The 21243-nt window shown below is 41.6% G+C and overlaps 1 protein-coding gene across 1 annotated transcript in view; it reads left to right on the top strand.

Annotated features, from left to right (window-relative positions):
* Nucleotides 1–6: 6 nt before the first annotated feature.
* Nucleotides 7–21243, top strand: part of LOC103624977 (probable bifunctional methylenetetrahydrofolate dehydrogenase/cyclohydrolase 2) — a 62165-nt gene continuing 40928 nt past the window's right edge. The window contains exons 1-6 of the mRNA XM_017726663.1: nucleotides 7–11; nucleotides 1978–2162; nucleotides 2499–2621; nucleotides 7336–7488; nucleotides 8201–8308; nucleotides 12065–12157. Of these exons, the coding sequence (XP_017582152.1) occupies nucleotides 2558–2621; nucleotides 7336–7488; nucleotides 8201–8308; nucleotides 12065–12157 (418 nt within the window). The 5' untranslated portion in view covers nucleotides 7–11; nucleotides 1978–2162; nucleotides 2499–2557. The remainder of the gene's footprint in view (nucleotides 12–1977; nucleotides 2163–2498; nucleotides 2622–7335; nucleotides 7489–8200; nucleotides 8309–12064; nucleotides 12158–21243) is intronic.

A 21243-nucleotide genomic window follows, 5' to 3' on the forward strand; every position in this document is an offset into this window, starting at 1 on the left:
AGCGCGGCCAGGTACGCGGCGCCGATCGGGTCTTTTTCCTCTTCATTCTCCTCCTTCCTCCTTCTCATCCTCATCCTCGTACCCCTCATGGCGCGGCGGGTCCAAAGGGCGCGAAACGCCTGAGGGATCAGCGGGCTCGGGTCCCCCGCGATCGCCCTTCGGGGTGGATGCCCTCGGATGCCCGCTGCGTTCCGCGGTTCTTCCCGGGAAAATGGGGAAGAACCAGCGGGAGGGCGGGCGGCGAGTGGGCGGCGGCCCTGGCCTTGGTGATCCATCGGGGATTTAAGCAGTGCCCCTGAAACTGAAGTAGCCCTTGCGATGTGACCTTCCTGCCCACTCCCAGAGGGGAATCTGTGAGTACACATTTGCTTGCTCTTGGTAACTTAAAGAGCTTGTCAGTGGATTTATACAGAATTACTGTATATATTCATCATTTGGTGGCAAAGAGGGCATGCTTTGGTGCAGTGGGGATCAGTGTGCCGACAGCAGTCATCCCCTGTGTTTAATTTATTGCACTGCCTGCACAGAGATTCTGGTGTTGGTTTTGCAGCACTGCAGCTCTGAGCTCTTGCCTGGGTGTGCATGGGAGGGTCTCTCTGAGCTCCTGCTTGTCAGCCTTTTCATTTATACATAATTGCCTTAAGTCCTGGCTGAAAGTTGACTGAAGAGATTCAGTGGATCAGCAGTGCCTATGGTGACAGCACTGTCTTTGTGATTTCAAGAAAGAAAAGATAAGTGAGCTGAACAGGATGAAATAAGCATCTGACACCTTGGTTGCTCTGTGTATCAAGAATTTATTCTGCCAGTTTTGGGAGAAATAGCGGTATTTCTTGATCAGTGCATATCCTACTTCTGTTCTGTGCTGCTAGTAACTGTTCTTTCCAGTTCTGCGAAACATACATGTTCCTGCACTAAAAATTTCCAGAGGTGTTCATGTGGTATATATGGGACATGTAAGGTCCTGTTGTGATGCTCGATATGATCTCAGGCTTTTAGTGCACAAATGGATCTAAAGTAGCAGCTCAGATCTTTGTTTCTGTCATGTTCTGCAAGTCACTGAATTCATAAACAAGAAGAATTCAGGACGTGAATTTTTTGTTGTAAATCCACTCTGGGTTCCGAGTAAGAGCATCCATGGGTGGGTGGGATAACAGTGGGACAGGGTGGTGTAGTAACACATATTAAGTCTGTCATTTAACTTGATCATGAAATCTGTCACAAATCTGTCATCAAACCTGTCATTGACCAACACCTGGTCAAGATTTTAATGTATATATAATTTAAAATAATAATAATTCACATCTTAGTTTCAGTGTCTTGAACAGCCTGCTGCAGCATAAGCTTTCTGTACAGGCGATGCTGTATTTGTTCATGCAGTTCTTGTATGATATTTCCATCAAAGGACTTAAACTATTTAGATTCTAAACCTAAGAAGCATCAACATATTTCAGTATTTACTATTTTTGTATTTTACAGATGTGAGAAATGCTATTTACCATCTTCCTTCCCAGCAGCTATGAAATATGAGAAATATTCATACCACTGAGGCTTGGACAAAAGAATAGTGTAAATAATCCCATGTCAAATCCATTTTTAAGGAAGTTTGGGGAGGGAAGTGGGTAAATGTTCCTTAAGCCAGTAAAACCTAAGGGCATAAGAATGTTCTCATGTTTTATTCCAAAATGCAGGAGTTCATGTAAGCTTACGTGGCTGGCTATGTGTGTTGGGAAGGTGAGTTGTGGCTGGTGAGCTCCTCTTCCATGTGCACTGATGGCACATCCCTGCTCTTCAGTAAGAGAGGGGGGAAACACTTCCCATGTAGATTTGTAGTGTGTTAATGTTTTTCAAATAACATTTTAAATGCTAGCAAATGAATCAAAACATTTGGCAGTGTTTAAAATGGTAGATCACACACTTAAATGTGTCTTCTTGGCGAAATTTTAGACCTAAATAATGTGTATCTTTTTGTCTTTATAGTGACGAAGCAACCGTTATCTCAGGGACAAAGCTTGCTCACCAGGTTTTGAAAGAAGTTCGAAGGGATGTAGAATCGTGGATATCTGCTGGGAACCAGAGGCCTCACCTCACTGTCATATTAGTAGGAGACAATCCAGCCAGTCACATCTATGTCAGGAACAAGATAAAAGCAGCTGCAGCTGTGGGTATGTCATATAAGTGATCCTTTGGGACGTGCATGATGCTCTTGTTTAAAAAGAAAAAAACAAAGCAGGAGGAATCCCCTTAGTGTCTTAAATAAATTTTGCACTAATTTCTTCCATGTATTTTCTGATGGACCTAAAGAAAAGAAGTTGCATGGATATATGAAGAAGGTAGTTTTAATGTGATTTGAATGGGAGCCATAAGTTTCATTTTGTGTCTTAAAATGTTGCTAGGAAACGCTTGTTAAGCATCAGACAGATTTTTTGGACTAAATGACTAAGCTGCACATCGCTCAATTTCCTTATTCTGACATGTCTTCTGTTGCTTGTTTTTATCAGGCATCTCTAGTGAGATCATACTGAGGCCTGAAGACATTTCACAGGAAGAGCTCTTGGATATGACGGCAAAACTCAACAAGGATTCAAGAGTTAGTGGTTTATTAGTTCAGCTACCTCTCCCAGGTAGGTGACAGCTTTGTCCCACTCCTCATATACAGTCCATGTAAGAGGAAAGAGTTTAATAGTTCTGGACTGCACGTGTACCTTAGGGACATAAACTCTTGAAAGAGGACATGCATAATGAAGGTTTACTTGAGATGTCAATTGTTTTGTTGAACCTGCAGTTCATTTTAAAGATAAAAAGAAACCCCGAGAATAATTTCGTATGTTAATCTTGCCTGTTTTAATGATCCGTCAGAATGGTGTTTCAGGGCATTTCACATAATTTATCCAGTTGAATTACCTTTATTTTTTTAGCATGTTGCACTGGTTTGCCTTGAGTTACATACTTTCATCCCCTGTATCATGCAAAATTATGCTATGTAGGAGATGATGCTATAGACTTTCTCATAGTGATTCCAGGTTTTGCCTTAAACTTTTATTTATGTTTTCTGTTCTGGCCCTAATGTTCCAGGTGAGTTTTGTGTGAAGGTCCTAAAAGCCTTGACTAAGTTCTTGGGTTTTTTATTTCCCTTCTCGTAATTTGTTATAAAATCTCACTGAGGTATCACTGGGGAGTAGCTGGCAAAGTGGTATTTTTGCAGTGATAAAACTTGCAAAGAAAAAAAATGAAACTGAAACTCTTTTGTATCTATAAAACAGCAAAACTGGGGCAGGTGCTGAGAGTTATGGAGGAAAAAATGTTTTGGTTGTATTTGTAATGAACAGCAGTGTTCGTGATGAGGAGGGTTTGCCCTTGGTGCTAAATGAAAGCTGCCTGAAATGGGCCATGCACTGAAATAAGTTTGTCACAAGGTGGAAGTATAACGCAAGTAAGGAGCCACATCTTGGCCATCAAGGCAGGAGCTGATGGAATGTGGTCTGTTTCCTTTGAACAAACAGCTCTACCAATAACAGAGATTAGCAGCAGCAGGTACTGTAATTAACAAAAGTTTCATTGCAGCAATGAGAACTGCAAAAGATGGAGCAGTGACAGCCTAGGGATGGAAATCATCCTGTCTGAAGCCTGGAGCAAAGGAAGCAGGCTTGTACGGTGGACTCGCAGTCCAGTGCTGCGTTCCCCAGAAACGGGAGGTCTCATGTGTCACTTGTCTTACTGGTGTGGGTGCTCAGGGAAATGGTTGGGTACCACTTGCAGAAATGCGTTTGTTGTTTTTGAGGACGATATCAGGTCAGTACAGTCTGCTCTTGAGCTGTCTGCTTTCATCAGTGCACAGTTCAGAACTTCCTTTAGTCTTGAAATGTAGTGAATTTAAACCTGGTCAGCATGAGAAAGGCAAAAAAGCCTGAAGATAGTTCTAGCTGTGTCAATTGAAACGTCTGATGCTTCTACACTGAAATGCTGAAGCCCTAAAATAATTGGTTGGAGATTCCTCTCAAGAGCTGTGACACATCTGTCACGATAACTACGTGAAGACTAATTAGCCTCCATCCAGCCTATCAGACAGGCCTGGCTGTTGCTTGCCTTAGGAAAAGCCTTAGAATAATTTAATCCATGGCAGAACTTTGTCAATATTGCAGTGTCTGTATAGTAAAGTTAAATGTGCAATTTGTCATGAACTGGAGATGTTCAGGAAGTTCTTTCCATAACAGATGTCAAATATAACTCAGATAACTGAATTTTTTTTTTTCCTCAAAGGAACTTAATAAACTAAAGGACCGAAGGCTAAGTTAGCTCATTTTCCAAATTTTTTTTTTGTTTGCCTTGTAATGGAAAGAGACAAAGCCAAGAAGTTATGAAAACTTTTTCAGTGGAGGCTGCTTATTCCAGAATTGAGGTTGTTGTGTGGGGTTCGGGGTTTTTTGCAGTAAACCACACAAGGTGTGGCTTTTGATCAACACTGGGTTAAAAATGGAATCAGAAATAGCTTTGTTGTGTTGCACTTTTGTAAGCCAGGGCAACTTAACTTTGAGGATTGTCATCTTTGTCTGAGGGGAACTTCTTTTCTGTGCACTTTTTGAGTGCATTACTTGTGATGGTTTTCTGGAGACTTTCCTGTATCTTAGTTTGAATTGCCTGGGAGATGGCCATGAAATGTTAATTTATTTGAGACAGAAGATGAAAATCCATACAGTATTTTTTCAAATCCCTTTTGTGCTGTGTTTTTATTTTCGTCAGTCTTCCCTTTTGAAAACCAGCCTTTATTTTTCATCTGCCAGCACCAGAGTCAGATGTTGTTTGTTGTGTAAATAGGAGTTTCTGTGTGTCCAAGCTGGAGCTGCTTGGCAAGTGATGCCCAGTGTAGTCCTGCAAGTTTAGCTAACACGGGAGAGGGGGATTGCAGAGAAGAACTTGGCCTGGAGAGTGGCTTGGAATGACAGCAAGGAAATTTGTACGGGTATCAGTTGATGTTTTATGAGACTGACAATAAGATAATTAAGGAATTGTTTTGTTCCTCTGAAAATAAAGAAGGTATGTGGCAGCAAACCAGGAAAATGCATTTCTTGAGGCAAACAGACTCTGCTCATTAACTGTGACTGTCTCTACAGTTTGAGTTGTGTTGATTGGTTTGTTGGTCTGGGGGTGGCTTGTCCAGGACAGTATTTTGAAAGCATCTCTGAAGGAGAAGGAAGGTGTCCACATCCTCTTCTCAGGCCCACAGCTCACTTGTCCCCAGCTGTGCAGCTGCATTTCTTCCGAGTACTGTAAACTCTGTTCTGAAATTCTGCAAATCACTTTTGAGTGTGGAAAATATCCATGTAAAGCATGATTTTTTTTTCCTTTTGCATAATTAATTCTATTATCTGTGTGTTTCTGGGAAGCTAAAGACAGACAGTGAGGAGGAGATATTTTTCAGAGCAGTTCTGCTCATCCCAGGCACAAGGAAAAGTATGGCTGCCAAGTTTGTGTTCGATGAACAACTGACTTGCCTAAGGGTAACAAGTTCTCTTTTGCAAAAACCATTTAATAGGTTACTCCAAATTTCTTTCTTGGTTTTTTTTTAATCCCCAAGTTGACGTAAAAACAAGGTTGCTTTCAGTCTCTGTGAGGCAAGTTTCAGTTCTAAGAGACTCTTTCATCAATGTACTTAATACCTTAATTTCCACAGTCTTTTCTCATTAGGATTCAGAAGGAAATTTCCTCCCGTAAAAGAATGGAGAATTAAATTGTAAATCATAGCAGCCTGGTTTAACTCTAGGGGATTTTTAATCAGAAATCTTTTAACAGGAGATTACCATGGTTTAAGTTCTATAACGTGCATATCTTTTAATTATCCAGCTCCTTTTTATGCAATAGCACAAAAACTTACTAAATTAAAGCATCCTGTTTATGTCTCTAAAATATTTTTACTGCCAACATCTGAATTTCCTTATTGACACTCATTTTCCTTTATTTGTTTTTTTGACACCTCCTGTAGTGCTCTCTGACTTGGACACTGGGATATCTTGCCACACAGTTGCAGGATTCTGTTCAGGTTGTGGCTAGAATGGATGATGCAAAAGATGCAAAAAGCAGTCACTCTGAGATGAAAATTGTAAAGCCCCAGCCCACTTGTCAGGTTTAGGAGAAGGAAGTTTGATTCACTCTTATTGGTGCATGCCAGAAACAACCAAATTCTCAGGAGGTTCAATAACAAACTGGTCATTAACCCACAGACAGTCAGTGGCTTTCTCCCCGTTCACCCTCTCTGGGGGTCAGCTTGACTTTCTCCCGGAGAAAACCTTTCAACAGGTCTGGGGTACCACAGGCCATGGGTCAGTCACTGCCATTTTGGGTAAGGACATGGGTCAGTCACAGCCATTTTGGGGCAGGCGGGGGGTTGGTCCCAGCCATTTTGGGTGTCTCAGCAGGCCGTGGGTCAGTATGGGATGTGGAGCTGTTCCTGTGGAGTGTTGTTATGTGTTCCGGGTTTATGCCTGGATTTGTAACTCTGCAGAGAGAGGTCTGGCAAATACACATTTTTTCTTAATCACTGTTAATGTTTAAGCAGTGTAAGCTTAATCCCATATCGTTAGTGCATTTGAAAAATATTCACTATGAATACTAAATTATGTGCAGGCCAATGCCATTTAAGGCATATTTAGTGTTTTGAGATCACCGATATCAAACAGTTTTGTGTATTCTCAGTTTTCTCGTGCAGGCCAATGCCATTTAAGGCACATTTAGTGTTTTGAGATCACTGATATCAAACAGTTTTGTGTATTCTCAGTTTTCTAATGAAGTAGGATGTGTTTTGGTCCTACTGATTAACAGTTGACTAAAACCAATGGTATTATTGGAAAAGGAAAGCTAGACCTGCAAAGTTATTTCAGCTTGAGATTTCCATGTATTTGTTTAAAACTTAGGTCATGCATCCTTTGCGGGCTTAGAAATCAGAATAATACATATAACTGTTCTCCTGTGGTTTGTTGGGGTTCTTGAGCCACTTCATATTTAAGACTTCCAGAATGCAGAAGTGACTCTGAAGTGACTTGCTTAAACATTCTTCTTATAGTTACTGTCCTCATTCTCAGCTGAGTACTGGGCTCTCATATTTTGACAGAATCTGTTGTATTAACACTGTGACAAATGCCGTAACCTAATTTTCAGTAAACGGCTGGAAAACGTGAAATTGTAACTGCTCCCTTTAGGGGGAGTGTAGTTTGTTCAATCAAGAACAGTAATTAATTACCCTGGCTAGATCTGGGCCGTGTGTTTGTCTTTGTAATGACTCTGGTGGTGTTGATGGCACCTGACACATGAAGCGGCTGTAGTTGAGAGCTGTGTGTCTCCTAGATCACATAGATGAACGGACAGTCTGTAACGCCATCGCCCCTGAGAAGGATGTGGATGGATTCCATATCATGAATATTGGACGTCTGTGTCTTGATCAGCCTTCCATAATCCCTGCCACCGCTGCTGCTGTCTGGGAAATCATAAAACGGACAGGTAAGAGACTCCAGCTGTTCCGAAACTCTTTTTATCCTGGGAGACGAACAAAGGATTAACTCAGGTGTGAGCTAAAAGGTCTAGGTTATCAAAATGCATTGGGCTGACTGACGAACAAACAGAGTATTAATATGAATTATAAGGAGTTGCCACATAGATGGGGATCTTGTGCCATTAATTAAGTGTAGACAATAGTACCTGGTGGAACACTTGAGTAACTTTGTGAATTTTATAGTTTTGCAGGGAATTTTCTGTGCTGTTGTTGACATGATTATTTGTCAAATAGAAGATTTGAATGCGTAAGTTCTTGTGGAGAAGGGGGAGGAAACAAGAACAAAAAATGGGAGCACTTAATTCAGTATTAGAAGGGGAAAAATGCATATGGGTTGTATAGTTGTCATTTTTTATTTAGAATGTACATGTTCTTATTGGTAGACCTAAGTGCTTACCTTTGTGGCTGGAGCAGGGAAATTAAGTCCTTGCTAAGGGTGATTCAGATAACCCAAATGAGTTGTCAATTTTCTTTCTCCAAGGTGAAAGCTGAAAGTTGTTTTGTGGGTTCATCCCTCAAATTCAGCCTTGTGGGTTTTCAAGTCATGTTGATGTCAGCAGTCCACAACAGCAAATGATTCTGTCTTGGGGACTGAGAAGAAGGGTTTAGATGCATCAAAATAGTAGAATATAATTTTTTATTCTTTTTTTTCCCCACAAGGAATACAAACATTTGGGAAAAATGTTCTTGTAGCTGGAAGATCTAAGAATGTTGGAATGCCTATTTCAATGCTTTTACATACTGATGGAGAGCATGAAAGGCCTGGAGGTAAGTCCAGGAATGTTGTCCCAGTGTTTCCATTTGTGAAGTCCTGAAAATAAAGCTGACTAGAGGACTCAGATTAAAGAGAAAGCTTTCCACTCTTGTCAATACTTGCCACCAGAGCAAGAAAATAAATTTGCTATTTCCTGACTTATTCTCAGGAGAGCAGTTTCTGGACTTGACTCTTCCTGGTATTAAGCCATCATTTCCTCCTCCATTTGAAACAGCTACTATTTCAACACAGTCAGCACTGATCTTTGAAGGTAATACTGACAGTGAGGCCTTGAAGAGCTGCAGAGGCTCCCGTGATGTTTATACAGTGTAGCTGTCTATATGCCTTATGCTCACGCTTGTTCCATATTGATTTAATTTGTCGTGCGCACATGAGCACACACATCCACATCTATATACAAATACACACGTATACATTTATGTATGAATAAAAAAAAAAGGTATGACGTGACCCTTGTGTTCTGCTATGGCAGTGAGGTGTTGCTTATGAAAATACCCAAATGACCAACCAAGGAACTTTTCAGTGTGAGCTCTGTGATTACATGTTAGCCTGGGGGATATTTCTGCAGCGCAGTTTATATCCCCCTGGAAATGGGGTGGTGTGGTGGAAATATTTTTAAGTAATTCTAATTACAGAAGCCTACATGTGCTGATATAATTGCGCTGCAGAAATGAAAACAAATATAAGGTAGATAGAATGCTGCCCTTTTGCAACTTCATTTTGATGTTAGAAACTGCCATGGTGGTGTGCACAAATGAGGTAAACATGGACATTTAATCCCAGGCCTATTTAATTGGAGCCAGTGAAATCTGTTATTAATATAATAAAACACTAAAAGCTTTATACTAATCATAGAGTTGGTTTTTCCATTCAGCCTCTGTGGGAAAGTTGCTATTTGGAACTTCTCTCAGTGCTTGAATTGTAATTACCATTGGTGCATAGTTCTGGTCTCATCCTCATTCCCACGAAAATTAGTAGCATTTTTGCCATTTGCTGCAAATATTGGGTGACATTTATTACTGGCAGTGCAGCTGATGTTTGAAGTAGGCTTGGTACAACACAAAGTCATGTTACAAACTACTTACACATTTCCCAGCTGGAAATGAGGAGACCTAGTGACCTGTGATGCTTTCAGCAGCTTGTTGCAAAACCCACAGCAGCTGCTTGGATGGTTTTTAGCAGTAACTAAATACTGTTTGCAGCTTCCAGCTTTTGAGTTGATTGGATCCACGGCTCAGTTTTGTTGTCTTGTGTCCTGGATTTTCTTTGACTGTCTGGTAGTGCAGCTTGTTTTGGGGGCCCAGTCCATGAGTTTTTTGTGGTGCTTCGTGGTCTGCCAGTGTTCTGGTTCCTGCCATAGCAGATGACTTCCCTGTTTGCTGGCATTGCCAGTGGTTCTAAGTATGTCACATATTTGATGTAGGGACAGAAGAACGTTCAGATAGTCCCTTACTGACACTGGAGTCTAGATACAGAAGGAGTTAACTCATCAAAGTTATCTTTGCCTAATCTGAAGAAACGGATTTATTTCTTAGGTAGTTTCCTAGTTTTCCAGTCTGCTAAGTGTTGGTACCCAGTATAAAGCAACTGGCAATGAGAAAACAAAGGAACATGGGTACTTCTCTGATAATGAGCTGGCATTAACTGTATATGCATACGCTGTGTACATGATGATAAATACTAATGTATTTGGGATGATCTGGTGGAGTTTTCCTCCCTGGCTCACAGATGGGGCTCTCCTTGAAGATCTGGTTCATCTTCTGCACTTGGGTTTAATTTCTGCTTCTGCTGTGAGCAGCAAGAGACCGGCCTGGATGGCATGTGGAAAGGAAGGCAGGCCAGGCCATGGTTTCAGCTTTTTTTTTTTTTTTAACTCAGGAGGATAGGGACCAGAGAAGACCTACAATGAAATGCTGAAAATGAACTTTCTGAGGTTATCAGTTAAGAAAGAGTTTTTTCAGCAATTGGGCTGATTTGATTAAATACTTGATTAAATATTGAGAAATTATGCAAGGGCTATGTGTCTGTGGTACTGTTTTTTATTTCTTTTTTGTTGAAGGTTTTGGTTGGTTTTTAAAATAGATTATGAACAGAAATTAAAAGTTGGGGACTGTCTTAATTTGTGATTTTTTTAATGTAGATACACTCGTGTCCTGTAGGTGGCAATATCTGATCAGATGGAAAATCTGTGTGAACCCCTTCCATAATAAATAATGTTCTGTGCAGGTCAAGAGACTATCTCTGTTTTATAAGCTAGGGAATTGATTTGGGAGTACGATGTGAAATCTTAATTGTTAAATATATTCCTCTTCTTTCAGCAGAAGTAGCAGTGTAAAAATAGTTGTTTATTTTCTGTTTGGGCATGATCACAAATAAATGGAAAACCTCCCCTTTCTGAGGTGTCTGTAAGCTTCTGGACTGCTATTCTCAAGGTAGGGGCTTTTTTTTTTTTCTTTTCCCCTTTTTTTCTCCTTTCCTTTTTGATAGTGAAAGCAATTACTTGGTTTCAGGAGCTGACTACAGACACATTCCTCACTAAAATCTTAGTGGCAAATTAGCACCTGTTTTATTACTCAGAGATAACTTTATAACTTTGGATTTTATCCACTGGTTTTTCTCAACCTTTCTGCTGAGTAATGATTGTGATTTTGGGCAAGACATACTTCTTTTACTTAAAGCAGGTGTCAGAAAACTCCTATTTTTTTCAAGCCTGTACTTTTTCTGTTTTCGTTATCTGCAAATGTCTTGATCTGCTTGTCTTTGGGGAGATCATGTGCACTGTAGAGGAAGGAGGGGTAAAAGGTGAGGGGAAAAAGCAGAGAAGTCAGAGCACAGGAAGATTGAAGATGAGATGACTGAGAGAGTTAGTGAGATGAGAGGCACAGATTAGATCAGTCAGACACATTCCAAAGGAAGCAGATGTGATGGTGATGCCTGAGAAGGCAAAAGGTTTTAGTTTAATGGCAAATAACATGGCCTAGGTGTCTGTGATGAGTGGAAGGCAGAGATGGGGGTATATAACACCTGAACACTGTGCAGTACAAATAATTGCAGAGAGGGTTGGGAAGGGTCTTCTCTGAGAGCTGTTATCTTTGCTGCTTGCTTGGGCAGTCCTTCAGGGAGCACCAGGCCTGCTGTTGGATGCAGTAGGAGACTTCAGATCCTCTCCCCATGACCGTTCATGTCATGGTCTCTCCTCAGTATCTCCATCAAACAGCACAAGGGTTATTCATGTCTTACTGGGAGGGTTTATTCGTAGCTCTTGCCAAGAAATGTGGGTGTCCGCAGGAGCAGCCCCAGGTGTTTTGAGTTTGCCCAGAAGGATGTGTGTTTCTTGTGCTTCTGCTGGTGATCTTGTATTGAAGCTTTGGTCTGTGGCAAACAGCTGAGTCTTGTGGCACCCTCTACAAACTGGGCATGATAAAGCAGACACTGAATTCCATGCTGGGTTTGCTTTCTGGAGTTCCACTGAATGTAACAAAGCCGTGGAAGGGCTAATTCAGTCCACAGTATATAAATGAATTCATCCTGGGAGAATTTGTAAGAACAAATGTTTTTTTAATATGTGTGAGCAGCAAGTGTTGTGAGTGTTCTGCCTATGCTGATTTAAACATCACATCCCAAGACAAATCTGATCATATGTACTGTTGTTAATGTACCAAAGTAAGTAATTTGCACCTGAAAGTAAATGCTGTACTTTTTATAGCATTGTACATCTGACAATTAATTGATATTCTCTTCCGTTTCAGGTGATGCTACAGTGACGATTACTCACAGATACACCCCAAAAGAGCAGCTCAAGATCCATACGCAGCTTGCTGATATAGTAATAGTTGCTGCAGGTAACTGTTGTTGTTAATACTCCAATTGCAGCATTTCAAACCTAAAAAGAGGACTTTGCAGTCTGTGTCCATGGCACTGGCTGTTTCACGTTTCACTGAATAACCCGTGCTTGTGCTTGCTGAGGGTGTTGCAGTAGGTAGGATTTCTCATTGTAGGAAGGGCAAGTGATTTGGCTCTTTGTTCTTGCCCTTCACATTTGCAGACTCATAAACTGTTTCTCGTCACATGTGACACCTTTCCCTTAGGGAGACTTCAGAGTGAACTCAAGATTGGGAACCAGTCAGTGCATAGTTTATACAGGTATAATTATGTAAATTAAAACATTCTCTGTGCCATGCAAAAATTGTGAGTCATTTAAATTTTGACAGGAGGGTTACTTTAAATCAGCTGGAGGCTGCATTCATAAAACCATGGTATCATTCCCCTGCTGTTAGAATTAAGGCCAACCTTACCAAATTAACTGGAGGTTTTGGTAACCCATGTTACTAATGGCTGGCATTTTTTTTTCTTTTACAATTATCATGTCGAGAGAGAGAATGGTAATTGCCTAGAGGAAGGGGACTGAAAGATCAGTGTCTGTACTCTTAAAGCAATATAAAGTGAAATACTTTGTTCAACTAATCGGTCCCAAAGAAAGAAGCAGAACTCTGCTTCTAGGCAACCTCTGTTATTTGTTTACAGGTATTACAAGTAGAAATACAAATTAATTTTAAAAAATCGAGCAACCCAACTTACTATAACCTTCGTAAAATCCTGGGTCCCACTGCAGCTCAGGGATATCATTCTCTTGTACCATTTTGGAGGACTACGAGAGGATTGTGTCTGTCCTCTTTTCTGCTCCCTTTCCCCCTCTTCCTCATCCTCAAGACCCAATTCCTTACGTATTTTCCAGATGAAGACAGATAGGTACCTGTCTAAAGCTTGTCACTTCCTGTTGAGTTGAAATGCCCTTTCCTTCAGGGTTTAACTTCACTGCCTCTTTCCTATGGCAGGCCAGGACCAAGAAACAACTTATTTGTCCCACATCTAATTGTTCAACTGTGGACCTGAGCAGAATTCACCACTGTGAATAAAAGATAACAATGGTGTGCTAACTGGAAATGAACCAGTAACTTTTCATCCAAGTTCACTGCTTCCAATTTAATCATCGCTTCTGATTTTTGTGCTGAGCATGGTTTGTAATTTTTTATGCTTGGAGTTAAACGGTCCAGTAGCAATTCAGCCATGTTTACCTTTCACATTTTTTTGCTTGTGTCATTTGTAACAGGAGTGTGATACAACACTCATTACACAACTTGAGATATACTTGGAATGATGAGAAAACCTCGGGCTGGATTGTGCAAACAGCACACAGTCCTGCCCCAGTGGGTGCTCTGGGGAAGGTTGTGCTTTAGATAGGTGGAATCACTCCAAGCTTCCTTTTGTTACATGAGAGCTGTGCACACTCCCCGGAAATGGGTGACCTGTTCAGTGGGTGTTGCAAAAAAGGTAACTTGTACCCTTGTCAGGTTGGAACAGCTGCTGTTACAGGCCACTGCAGAAGATGTGCAAATGGAAAAGAGCTGTTTTGTGTGTCCCTGCATGGAAGACCAATATTCCTTTTGCTGTGTAGTACTTTTACAAGAGCCGTCTGCATCCTGGCTCCTGACTGGTGACTTGTTGCAGTGAGTCTGTTCTGATGTGGAAAAGCACCACCTCTGAGTGCTTTTCTGTTCACTTGCATTCATGGTTTTGGTAATACTTCAAATCAGGTGCTTCTCTTCTCTGTTACTCCTGCTTGTGAGAAGATCCATCTCTGTGTGCTGTCTCTCATTTGCCCCCAGGTTTGGGGCACTAGTTTTCCTGCTTACTTGGACTGTAACTATCCATGCAGTTTATTCCTTCCTTCTCATTCGTTCCCAACTCCTTGCATCTTAAGTTCCAACTATGCTGCTCTTGTCCAGCCTACCCCTCCCTAAAATCCCTTTCAATACCACACAGCTGTTGGATTTCTAGCCGAAGCGTCGTGAAAAAGTCGTGTTTCCTGTTACACACACCTGACACTTTGTATCCCACCACAGCACTTCCCATCCTGGCCTGCTATCCCTGCCTATACAGACTTCCCGTGGAGTCTGTTCTTTTTGCCATTGGCCCAGCCCCATGGCAGAAGTGTAAGTGCAGCTTTACCAGTGATGCTTCTAGAGCCACTACAGGACAGGCAAGGCGGAGATGGAAGCAGCAGGACTCTTGAGCCAGTCAGCCTGCAGCTCCTGCTCTCTGGACTTTCCAGTCTGCCAAGAGAAAGACTCATCTGCCTGCTAGGTTTGGAGAGGGGGTAAAGACAAAAAATAATGACTGTTCCAAACGCCAGATGAACTTCTGCTTGGACTACTTGCGTTGTCCCTCAGGACATGATCTGTGGTCGTCTTGTCTAGGAAGTGCTGGTTAATCAGACCCTTTATTCAGGTGGTGTCTGGTTAGCTTTCTTAGAAATTGGCTGTTTCCATGCACCTAAAATCGGATTTGGTAGGGCCTTGTTTTTCCTTTGTTTAAAATGTGATTCATCATTTTCTACAAAAATTACCAATGAAAGGTTTTCCCATATTCTTCAGTCAGTGTGTTTTAGGAAAAGCTGCTCTAATGTTTATCCCTTCCTACTGGGTATGCAAAGTAGGCTTAAGTAAATAGATATGCTCGTTTGGTTTGGGGGTTAGTTCATTTGTTGCTGTTAAGTATTTGGCTTATTATCAAACCATTTTACAAAGGGTGTAACTGTGCAGCTTCCGTTAATATGCTTCCAGCCCTATCACACACAGATCATTTACCCCCATAAGGCTGAGGCATTATCCAATTACCAGCCAGGTTGCCATGGATTACATCAGAGGGGGATGAAAGAGATGCAGTCAGATGTTATCAAATGAGCTAGGAAAGAGTTTGAGATCTTGGCTTGCTCAACATGAGAAGCAGAGTTTCAAGCGGGTGTCTTATGGGGGAGTGAGAAATGGAGAGCAGAGAGTGTTCTTGTATTGCCTGTATCCCAATGACTAAGTGGCTGTGCTCCAGCACTGCACATGGGGCCAGAGCCTTTTATGCCAGCGCTTCCCTCCAATAAAACTGCAGTTGCAAACCATATGGATTTGGTTTCTTTTCCTTTTTGCCTTCTCCTCACCTGAGAGAAAACTGCTTTGATGGGGAGAGGGGAGTTCAGACTCTCTTTTTGGAGATACTCTAACATTCTTCTCAGAACAAAGAACTGACGGAATTGCTCAAGAAGCAAGGTGAATTGTAATTTTTAGGTTGGAAATTCCTGTTACTGAAAGTTGGAAGTTGCACGATAGGGAAGAAATTCCTGACAGGAGGCATGCAGCCATGGATACATTTCATTATCTAGACTTTATAGTGACCTTTTCGATTTTCTGGGTCCTGACTGAAGCACATATTCATGACGAATATCAAGATGCTTCATATTTAAATGTGCTGAAGAAATACAGTGCATATGAAGAAGCTGAGGTGGCTTGTTGTGGCTGTTTTAGCTGGAGTTTCATAATAGCAGAAAACTCCTGTCCCAGGACACTACAGAGATGGCCACACAAGGTGTGCAGTGCCTGGCCTGGGCCTCTCTGGTCAAGTGCAGAGGTCCCCCAAATGGTTCTAAATAGCAAGAAATGGTGTTTTTTCCTCTGTGGAAGGTCAGTATTGTGTGCTGGGATTATCATGACAGTTAAAATTGCTTATTGGTTGAGTGTCTTTCTTGTGCCAAAACCATGGCACAACTTTTGGTGGGATGTTCTTTGTGGTTTTGTTGGGTTTTTTTCTCTTTTCTGTAGTAGTAGTAGTAGTTACAAACTGGATGCAATTGAGGAATAGTTGTTTTCAGTGTGGGGTGTATCAAGAAATATTCAAGTGAAAGAATTCTGCTCTATTTTGTGCATGCATAGCTGTGCATGCGCAGCCCTTGATATCATTCAAAACTTATAACCTCAGACTACCTGGCCAGGGTAATTAAATATGTGTTGATGATTCCAGGTATCCCAAAGTTGATTACAACTGATATGGTCAAAGAAGGTGCAGCTGTGATTGACGTAGGCATCAACCATATCCATGATCCTCTTACAGGAAAAACCAAATTAGTTGGGGATGTGGACTTTGAAGGTCAGTGAAACACTCTTTATACAAACCTGTTGGATAAATATGTTGAAGCTTGTAGGATTCACTCCTGGTAAATTTTTGGACTAGGCGGTGTCTCAAATAAGACAGTATTTTCAGGAATTTTTTATAATTTATTTACTTACATAAGAACACAAAACCTATCTGCTCTTAAGAAATGGTATGCTAGAGGAGAGGAAGTGTTACTTTTAATTACAGGTACCAGCAACCTGTAAGAGATAAAGATGACCTCTTATGGCAGTATGGTGCAGAAGGTGCTTGTGTCCAGTTTCTTTAGTCCTTTGAGTTCGTGAAATGTTTCAAAAGTAATCCATGAAAACAATTTCTGCACTTTCTCAAGTATATGTTCTCCCGCTGTTTGTAGCAATTATTATTAAGCCACAACTTCTCAAAGCCTCCTTTTGCACTCTTCTTTTACACTTGTCTGTGAAAATGTTAACTTGGCTTTAGAAATATCCTTTATGCTAAAGTTTAATGTGGGTTCATCTGAAACTGCTTAACATCTTGGTCCGGGCAAGCCTAGCAGATAAAAATTGTTGTTACATATTGATCTTTTTATGTTTAATGTGTTGCAGAGCAAGTTCACAATGTAACCTGATTAAATATCTCTACTCTGGAGGAGCTCCAGACTGGAATAGCAGGATTGTTGCATTTATTGGCAGAGTTGAGTGTGGGAAGCTTAGACAGCATTTACCCACATTATTAATGGTTCTCAACAGTTCCTTATTTTGATAAGTATGAAAATCACCCACAGGTTTTTTTCACAGTTATTAACATCTTGGCTGGCATAATGTCTCAAAGCTTAATTATATTCAGAATGTTTTTAGCCAGCTGTATTTGTAATTACATCACTCCCTTATTTCCCTGCTGCTTTTACTCATCGTGCCTGTTACCTGTCTGTTAAAGCCTGTGAAATTACCTGCATGAGTGTAGCTGAGCGACTGACTGTCTTGGAATGCGTTTGGAAATGTGCAACTGAATGTGTGCAACAGAGCTCCAGGAAAATAAATCTTCTGGAAGACAACTTGAAAAATTTTTCTTTTCTTATTCTGCCTGTGGTGTCACAAATAAAAGGTTCTATTTTCTGTTTTCAGAGCTGAACTAAAGTACAGAGAATTTTCAGGTGTTTGGTTTGCTTTAGCAGGTATGGGAGCACAAAAGCTGTAACTTTGAGAAACGTGAACCTGCATCCTTCTTGTTTGTTTCTCTTCAGACACGGGACCTTGTGCCTGCAATAAAGGTGTAGATTCAGTGGCAAGGCCGTGATTCAGAGTTTCAGCAATGCGCTGTATCTGTCTCGTCATGTCTGCTGTGGGTTGTTCTAGAGATTTTACCTGGGGGGAGGGAAGATCCAAAAAAGAGGGAGGAACTTCAGCTTGGATTATGCCACTACAGTTGCAAGTAGCATTTTACTGTGCATTGCCAAAGGGAAATTGTTGTTGGTTCATTGGTATCGGTGAAAGTTTCACTAACTCTTTAACAACAACAAAAAACATCCCAGTGTGTACAGTTCTGAACACTAACAAGTAAACCACCCTTGGCAAGTATTTGATTTGGCAGTTAGGAAATGGAACAAGCCAGCATGTTTGTGTAGCAAATAATTTTATCCTTTTCCCCTGTTTCACTTGGCTGAATCTATATTTAAGCCTAAGTGAAAATGGTTTTTGCAGGTGGAGGCCAGGCACATAAATTTCTGGCATGACAGGTGGCACCTGTGTAACATCACGTAGCCCACCAGTGTCTATTGTCTCTTCATCTATCTCTTTAGGAGAAAAATGTGGCTGTGAGGAGAGCAGAGGTATAACTGGGCTATCAGAATCTCAATTTCATTTACAAAAATAGATGGAAATGGCTTCCTTCACCAGGTATCTGGCTGAAAAGTTCCTGTAGTGGAAATCAAGTTTATTAGATGGGTGGAAGCTGTTTTGATTCAGTTGCTTATCTTGGCAGTACTTGGATCCCATCTTCTAATCTCTGCAGGGTAGGTGAGACAGTAAAGGTTATTTTTATCTCTTTAACAACAAAAGGATGCATTTTAATTCTTCTTTTTCATGTCTTCCATTGTTAAATTCGGCGTACACATTTGCGAAAATAATGGAATGCCTTTAAACAGTATTTGTGATTTCCCACATCCCCACATATCCTCTTTATTTTGATGCTCCAAACTGTGTCCACATCAAAAAACAGTAGTTTTTTGGTCGAGAACAGTTTACTGTGCAATTCCAAGATATCTAAAAAAACAAGACAGGAGAACACTGTGCCTGTGAAGGTCAAGTGCAAAGCACTGACATACCCAGCCTGATACTGCAGGGATATTTTAAACTGCATGTGCAGCTCTCCATGTAAAACCACCCCAGCACACGGAGGGTACCTGTTTATGTTAAGAATTTTCCAAAATCTGTGGTCCAGGGAGGGGCTGTTCTGGCTTCTGGGAGACTCAGGAGGAAGAGTGAAGTGCCGGGGAGGAGGAGAAGAAGCAGTGGCATCCCTATGTGATCCCCAGTGCCATTTTAGCTGCTTTTGGGCAGCAAGTTTCAGTGACAGAAAGGGAGATCTGTTTCCATGAACAGTGTAGTGCATGTGTGGGTGTACTTGGCACTGTTTTATAGGCTTTTGTTGCCACAGCTATAATGCCGAGGGAGGAGAAGGGCTACAAGGACCAGGAACATAAAATAAAACAACAACTTACCCAGAACATTTAGCTGAAACAGCTGTTTTGGGTGGAGCATTGTTTCCAGGAGTGACTGGTAGAGCAGGGTAGTAACATGTCAATGTAGTAGCTCACCTGTGCAAGTGGAACTGGAAATGCCTATGAACCCGAAGTTGCTTGTATTTCTTTACAATTCCTTCCATATTTTTGACAAACAGCAGTGCGGATTGTTGAGTCTTCATTAGATGCCTATGTAGAAAAGAAATCCTTTATGTAAGATCTTTGTTAGGTGATGTAGTTGTGGTATCAGTGGAGGGCTTTACACATGAGAACTGTTCTTTTGGACTTGGCAGTGTGAAAGAGATTCTGGAAAATGGGTGCCACCATGAGCAGGGAGGGATTCCTGATGTGGTCCAAGGTGATGGGCCTATATGATGCATTTTCTCTGAATGAGATTGACCACTATAATCTTCAAATCCAATCAATTAATGGAAGTGGTGGCTCTTCATCTTTACCTTAGCAGCAGTGTGCAGGAAGCCTGAGCTCTGTGACAGCAGCTGCTTCTGATGGTGTTTGCTGCCACTCCGCGTTCATTGCAATACCTGCCTGGCTATAGGCTGCTCCTCACTAATTGAATCCTTTCCAAATTAGCTCCCTATGCAGCTTTCCCAAACAGTGGTCATGAAAACAGAACGTGGATGTTCCAGGTTCTTTTGCTATAGCTTTAGTGAGTTCGTTTCTCAGTTGATTTTGAAGATGTGGCATTCATTTTGCCATGAAGAGGAGCCCAGTCTGTGTAATCATGCCACCATATTGCTGCCCTGCAGACATTAGGGGAACCATTGCCTGTTGTTGTGCTCCAGGAGTGCAAGGAATGAATCAGAAGGCTGGCATTAGGCTGTGACAGAAGCCAGAAGGCCAGGCTGGCTGCTGGCTAACTGGTGTCAGTGAGCTGCTGCATGGCCCAGTCGAGGTTCTCCTGCACAGCAGAGGGTGTTGTTCAGGGGCCTCAGTAAGTAATCTTTGATATCTTGCCTTTCTGCTGCCTCCATGCAGATTATCCCAGGGCTACGGCAGCATCCCGTTCACCCGTCTGCGCTAATTAGCTGAGTGCAGAGAAGCTGTCGTGTGTCATTTCGTGTTGGGTTTCTCTGCTCAGGATGCCTTTGTTGCTCGGCTTTTAGAGGAAATATGCACTGTTAGAATTACAGCACTAGGCCGTAATTCCTTGGTTTTCCTTTATATTGCAGTTAAAAATAGCTGCAGTAAGAGAAACAGGGATAGCAAAAAGAAGGAACTCTGAGAAATGGGGTAGATGCTTGCTGGTTGGTATCTCACTGTGCATAGCGAGAAGAATCCCAGAATGTGTGGAGCAGAACATGGAGTATCTAGTGTGACTGCTGAGCACATGATTTCACACTTGGGCAGTGCTGCAGGGATGCAGGGATCTGGTGTAGCTTTACAGGGAGTCGTAAAGCCGTGTGGAAACAGTGCTTAGGCAGGAATTACTCTGCATCACTTAATGCAGATGCACAAGACCCAGAACTGCCTTCAGGTTGAGACTTGCCATTGGTTTGTGTGATTAACCCTATTAGGTGTCTGATGTCCTCAGCTTTAAAGGAACCTAGGAATGAAGGGCTGTTTCCAAAGCAGTGGATCCTGTTTTTCAAGGAAACAATCTACATTTCATTTCTTCTGAAGAATCAAAGGAAGATTTCAAGGTTCTACAGAAGCTGCAAAATAGCAGCTCCTCCCCCACAGGCATCTAATTTGCATTTTCCAGATTGTCAGGAGAAGGCCTGGGAGACCAGCACCCATCTGGAGAAAGCAGGAGTAAAGCTGTGGTCAAAGTTACTTTATTCCTGAGAAGCAGAAGCAGGACCTGACGGAACTGACAGCACAACACCTCACCTGCCTACATGAGATCAGTCACACATTTGTGTGCTGTCTGGGAACTGTGCTTTGGCCTATTTCCCTTGACGAAGAAAGGAAAATCTATTGGTGTTTTTGAGGCCAAGCTATCTTCCCACTTTGGTCACTGGCATTCATCTTGGAAAATTGCACTCACCATATCCGTATTTACTCTTACCAATGGAAACTTATCAGATGGTAGTTTCCCCAGCACAGACACCTGTTGTGTGTTCAAAAATCTGGATCAGCTTTTGTGCATAAGCTATCTGGGTGCTATCTGACACAAAACTTTGCTTCTGCCACACCTATCCACAGGGATTTCCATAATGGTTGAATATGGGTAGAGGAATTCCCCAATAACTTGGGAAAATAGTGCAC

Source organism: Corvus brachyrhynchos, unplaced genomic scaffold (assembly GCF_000691975.1).
Source record: "Corvus brachyrhynchos isolate BGI_N302 unplaced genomic scaffold, ASM69197v1 scaffold352, whole genome shotgun sequence".
NCBI classification, from domain to species: Eukaryota; Metazoa; Chordata; class Aves; order Passeriformes; family Corvidae; genus Corvus; species Corvus brachyrhynchos.